Source organism: Callithrix jacchus, chromosome 8, assembly GCF_049354715.1.
Source record: "Callithrix jacchus isolate 240 chromosome 8, calJac240_pri, whole genome shotgun sequence".
Taxonomy (NCBI): Eukaryota; Metazoa; Chordata; class Mammalia; order Primates; family Cebidae; genus Callithrix; species Callithrix jacchus.
Window position 1 is genome coordinate 8,921,445 of NC_133509.1, and position 6,109 is coordinate 8,927,553.

At 49.7% G+C, this 6,109-nt stretch overlaps 1 protein-coding gene across 1 annotated transcript; it reads left to right on the forward strand.

Moving 5' to 3' along the window:
• The first annotated feature begins 2,893 nt into the window (after nt 1–2,893).
• C2CD4A (C2 calcium dependent domain containing 4A) lies at nt 2,894–4,691 on the forward strand. The gene is made up of 2 exons (XM_002753198.6): nt 2,894–3,007; nt 3,510–4,691. Exon 2 carries the CDS (start codon nt 3,539–3,541, stop codon nt 4,616–4,618), a length of 1,080 nt encoding a protein of 359 aa, XP_002753244.1. The 5' UTR covers nt 2,894–3,007; nt 3,510–3,538; the 3' UTR covers nt 4,619–4,691.
• The last annotated feature ends 1,418 nt before the right edge of the window (nt 4,692–6,109 follow it).

Genomic DNA, 6,109 nt, shown 5'->3' on the forward strand with positions numbered 1-6,109 from the left:
GGAACATGCCTATAATCCCAGCTACTCGGGTTGGTGACATGGGAGAATTGCCTGAGCCTGGGAAGTTGAGGTTGAAGTGTCCATGACTGTGCCACTGCACTCCATCCTGGGTATCAGAGTGAGCCGCATCTCAAAAATTAGTAATAAGAAGAAGAAGACATAGCTAGTCAAGGGAACAGTAAATCCAGAGACCCACCAATCCTGCCCCTTAGACTCAACATGTAAGTAATGTTCAGGCCAAGTACGGTGGCTCACACCTATAATCCTGGCACTTTGGGAGGCTGAGGTGGGCAGGTCACTTTGTTCAAGACCAGCCTGCTCAACATGTTGAAACTCCTTCTCCAAAAAAAAAAAATTAGCATGGTGGCTCATTAGTGTAGTCTCAGCTACTTGGGAGGCTGAGGTTGGAGGATTGCTTGAGCCTGGGAAGCAGAGGTTGCAGTGAACCAAGAGTCAAGATTGTACCACTGTACTTCAGCCTGGGCAACAGAGTGAAACCCAGTCTAAAAAAAAAAAAAAGTAACTAATGTTCAGTAGTCTCTTCTCATGTCTGCCTCACCTAGATGGAATTCAAAGTTTACTCTTATCATTTTAATCCATCATTTGTGGATTTACATAGCTGATATGATCCTGTACAGCCAACTTGTACCCACTTGCTAGCACGGTGGCTGGAACCCAGAAAACACTCACACAGTACATATTGCTTTAAATGACTGAACTAATGAGCATTTGCTCTCCGCTGTAATAATAATATTATAAGTGACACTGTGCATATCAGGTGCTATGTTAACCCTTTATATGCATTATCTTTATACTCACGGTAACCCTATAAGTTGATACTATTAAGAATTTTATTTTAATTTTTTATTTATTTTTTTGAGACAGAGTCTCACTCTGTTGCCAGGCGCCAGGCTGGAGTGCAGTGGCACAATCTCCGCTCACTGCAACCTCCACCTCCACCTCCACCTCCACCTCTTGGGTTCAAGCAATTCTCCTGCCTCAGCCTCCCAAGTAGCTGGGACTATAGGCACACACCACCACACCCAGCTAATTTTTGTATTTTTAGTAGAGACGGGGTTTCACCATGTTGGCCAGGATGGTCTCGATCTCTTGACCTGGTGATCCGCCCACCTTGGCCTCCCAAAGTGCTGGGATTACAGGCTTGAGCCACCACGCCCGGCCAGCTAGAATTTTAAATTTGATACTGTGGCTTAGAAAGGTTAAGTAACTTGCTCAAGATCACACAGCCACCATTCTGGCATTAACAGTGGATCTGATTTCAGATCCAGTTTTCTTAACCACTATCCTTTACAACTTTCCTTCTCTATAAAGAATAATAATCACTTCTATGTATTTAGCACCTACCATGTTATAGGCATGGTGCAAAATATTTTACATTATATTATTCCAAAAACAGCTCATTTATACCTATTAGTAGGTATCATTTCCTCTATTTCCCATCATGATGTGATGTTGGATAAGGTACTTGATTTCTGAGTCTTAGTTTTCATCTATAAAATAAGGATGATCTGGCCGGGCGCGGTGGCTCAAGCCTGTAATCCCAGCACTTTGGGAGGCCGTGGTGGGTGGATCACGAGGTCAAGAGATCGAGACCATCCTGGTCAACAAGGTGAAACCCCGTCTCTACTAAAAATACAAAAATTAGCTGGGCATGGTGGTGCGCGCCTGTTGTCCCAGCTATTCGGGAGGCTGAGGCAGGAGAATTGCTTGAACCCAGAAGGCGGAGGCTGCAGTGAGCCAAGATCGTGCCATTGCACTCCAGTCTGGGTAACAACAGCGAAACTCCGACTCAAAAAATAAATAAAATAAAATAAAATAAGGATGATCTGAATAGGCACCCCTGAATAGCGTTTCTGTGACAGTTCTACAAACTTTATGTAAATCATCTAGCACAGCGCCTGTGTGTCCTGGAAACAAAATACACATGCCCTATCCTGAAAACACTTTTGCATGAATTCAATTTAATTCATGAAACATTATTTAGATAAGTGAATAATTTGCAAGGCAGGATATTAGGCTGAAATATCATACACCCAAATGCTGAACAAAATGCCTCAGATCTCTTTGAGCCGGAGCTAACTGGAAGCAACTCTCTTACAAAATGAACACAGATTAGTTTTCAAAAGGAAGGAAAAGGATCTCTCCGGTGGGCACAGCCTAGAAAGGTCAGATGTGGTCAGGGCACCTCGAAAGGGTGATTCTAACTGCCCAGATATATGCAAGCATACATTTTCCCAATTAAAAAAAATCAGCACACATGGCTTAAGAAATAGGTTACGTTTTTTCAATTGATGTATAACGCACAATGAAGTGCTCTAATCTTAAGTGTACACTAGTTGATTTTTTTTACATATGGATACACCTCTGTAACTCCACCTTGATCAAGGTATGAAACCCTGACCCCGAGTGATTTATAATCAGAGAAGAACATCTAAAATCAGAACGGAAAACCAGAAAGCAAGTAAAGAACTTTGAAGGCTGGGCAGCTGGCAGCTGGATTTCGGGAAGGGTATTAGGCAAGAATAAAACAAACCGGACTCGTCTTCCTTTTAATGATGGATGTAGAGCACTAACACGCGTTCACATTCATTACACCCGTCGATCCTCACAGTGACTCTGCGGTATAGTAGAGACTTAACACATTTTGCATGTAAGGAAACAGAAACCTGCTCTGGGTTTCCGAGGAAAACACCTCCACCTGAAGCCGGAGAGAAAGAACTGGGTCTCCAGACCTTGCTCAGCAAATCCAGCCACGTGGCAGAGGGACAGAGGAGGGCCTGGCGTCAGGTTACCAGGCAGCGCCCCTCTGTTCGGCCCACTGCCAAGCGCTCCCAGCAGCAGGCATAAAAGCTCAGGCCGGCTGTCCTTGAGCACTTGTGCTGAACCCCACCGCGCGCGCTTTGAATTTCCCAGCGGCTAAGCACGTCTCTCCTGGTCGGTGTACCTGGCAGAAAGGTGCAGAGACCCATCTGACGCAGGACTCCAGGTACTTTAGGAGGGACCTATTAGCTTGCTTAATTCCCCGGGGGATTCCTCTGAGGCTCTTTACCTCTGCAAGGGGAGAACAAGCCACAGTATTCCAGGAAGGAATAATAATTACTTTAATTCTAGCAGAGGACTAGACGGCTATACTCCAGAGAGTCAGGAAACGATAGCGCATAGCAAGGCAATCGTTGGCACAGAGAACAGAGCGACTGAAGTTACAATCCAGCATTTTGTGAACCTTTGCCTTAGGCCAGCGAGGGCGGATAGAGAATAAAACAAGCTCTGAAGTGTGTATTACAGCAGAGTTGAGACAGGACAAGAGAAAAACAACTCTTTTTCGATCACTGAAAAATAGTTTGCCATAGCGGCATGCAGAGCAGTTTGCCTTGTTTCGGGAAAGGCAGGAAGAAACACCCCGAAAGTACTAATAGAAGAAAGGGGACAGGAATTTCTGCACCCTGCGGGACTCGCTCTGACAATCCTTGAACCTTTGTGCTTTGCAGGCAGACAGACTCCAGCAGAGGGTGGCCAGATGTGGTGCCTGGAGCGACTCCGCTTGGGCCCTGAGTGCCTTCGGCGGGGCGGGGACTGGCTTCTCCCGGGTCGGGCCGGCAGAGCCAGGTCTCTCACTTCCAACGCGTGCGCAAATGTGCTCACTCCGGACCGCATCCCAGAGTTCTGCATCCCGCCGCGGCTCGCGCCCCGCCTGGCCTTGGCTGCGCACCGGCATTCTTGGAGTGAAGAAGCAGGGAGGGACGAAGGAGCGGGCCACACGGACTGGGACCCGCGCTCGCAGGCCGCGCTGTCGCTGCCGCATCTGCCGCGTGTGCGCACCGCCTACGGCTTCTGCGCGCTGCTGGAGAGCCCGCACACGCGCCGCAAGGAGTCGCTCCTGCTCGGGGGCCCGCCCACACCCAGGCCCCGAGCCCACACCTATGGCGGCGGCGGCGGCCAGGACGCCCCCCTGGGGACCCTGAGCGGCCCGCGAGCTCCTCTCCCGGCCTCCCCGGCGGCCCCCGGTGGTCCCCGCCCGCCCCAGGACGCTCTCGTCCCCCGGCCCCGCGGCTGCCGCCTCCTGCGCGCCCCCAACGGGCTGCTGAACCGCGCGCTGCGGGCGGGGAGGAGTCGCCGCCGGGCCCGCGCCCGCTCCGTCTCCAGCAGGAACGAGGACGAAGAGCGCCGCGCAAGCTCCCAGTCTCCGGCCCGGGTCCCGCTTCCCGAGCGCCTGGTGGCCGAGGGCACCGTGGCTCTGGGCCGCGCCGGCGACGCCCTGCGCCTGGCCGCCGAGTACTGTCCGGGAACCGGGCGCCTCCGCCTCCGGCTGCTCCGCGCCGAGGGCCTGGCCGGAGGCGCCTCCGTGCCCCGCGCCGTCCGCTGCCGCCTCAGCCTCGTACTGCGGCCGCCGGGTACCGCGCGCAGGCAATGCAGCGCCGTCGTGGGGCGCAGCCGCAAGGCCGCCTTGGACCAGGACTTCTGCTTCGACGGCCTCTCGGAGGACGAGGTGCGCCGCCTGACGGTTCGTGTCAAGGCTCGGGACGAGGGCCGCGGCCGAGAGCGGGGCCGCCTGCTGGGCCAGGGCGAACTGCCTCTGGGCGCCCTCCTGCTGCTCTGAGGGCCCGGCCCTTCCAGGGGCGCTCCCGACACTGACCACCGAGTTGAATAAAATAAACATGTATTTGTTGTTCTCCTCAGGCCTGTTTTATTTCAACACTGGTAGAGATGACTGTAGATTAAGTATCCCCGTAAAAGATATGGTATTTTCCGTAGATACCTCGAGAATTCTTTTTAGCAAATGGAATGGTGTTGCGCAGTGTTTCCCAATATAGACAGCCATTTGCATATCATATGTACCACACACTCCTGGAAAATAATCACATGAAGTGTTAGAACTAGAAAGTGTCTTCGCGATCTATTTGCTCCAATCACCTTATTTTCAAATTGGTGCATTCCACAACAAAATTGGTGCATTCCACAACATGCATCGAACCACCTTGGAACATTTACTTTTGAAGCATTTTGTTTGAGACCCCAGATAAGAAAATGAGGCCAATAGAGGTGAAGTGACTTGTTCAAGATCAACAGTGAGTGATTAGTTAGAACGCCAGTCTGATAGTCCTAGCTATATCTTAGTGGAAAAGCCTCGGAGAAAATGAAACCGTTTTCTAAGCTTAATGACAATAGGCTCGGCGCAGCTGTTCATGCCTGTAATTCTGGCACTTTGGGCGGCCGAGGCAAGCAGATCGCTTGAGCCCAGGAGTTGGAGATCAGGGTGGGCAACATGCCAAGACCCCGTCTCCATAAAAAATACAAAATTTAGCCAGGCTTGTTGGCGTGCACCTGTAGTTCCTGCTACTCCGGGGCTGAGACAGAAGGATCACCTGAGCCTGGAAGGTCGAGGCTGCCGTGAATCGAGATCGCACCACTGCACTCCAACCTGGGCAACTGGAGTGAGACCCTGTCTACAAATAAGTATAATAATAATAACTAGTTTTACCAGTGTTAATTTATGTCTTAACTCCCAAAAGGAGGCACTGCTATGCCCATTTACAGATGAGGATTTTGAGGCACATAATAAAGAGCAGAGTCAGAATTTGAACCTAGACAATCCGCATTCCACTCATTACTCTTATTATATAAGTAATACCGCAGTGTCTGAACGGCTCGCTATTAAAGTCGCGAGATGGTGCGACTTCTCTGTGAAGTTGTTGACTCTGAAGTTGGTGTCTCCTTGCATTCCTCACCCTGCTTTTGGTGAAAAAGCAAATGGACTGAAATGGATAATTTATTATCTAATAACTTCAAGCATTGTGATGAGCTGATGGGTCTAAGAGTCTGACCAGGAAGCTAACTGGCTTCAGAAGCATAGAAATGGGTGTCAGCCTTATTGTAACCAGGTAAGCTAATCTGCTGGAACAGGGTTTTACCTCTGGCTTCTCATAAGAATTATAGATTTAACAATTCTGTTTTAAAAGATGGTTTTCCTTCATCCCTTGAATTCCCTGCCAGCAAGGTATTTTTCTTCCTTTTTTATATGCAAATAGAAAATGCATCCTAAATGAGGTTTAAAAATTTTGAAAATATTTAAATATACAGCATGGTGTTA

Coding starts and splice junctions, on each gene's coding strand:
- C2CD4A (XM_002753198.6), top strand. CDS start 3,539: ATGTGGTGCCTGGAGCGACTCCGCTTGGGCCCTGAGTGCCTTCGGCGG.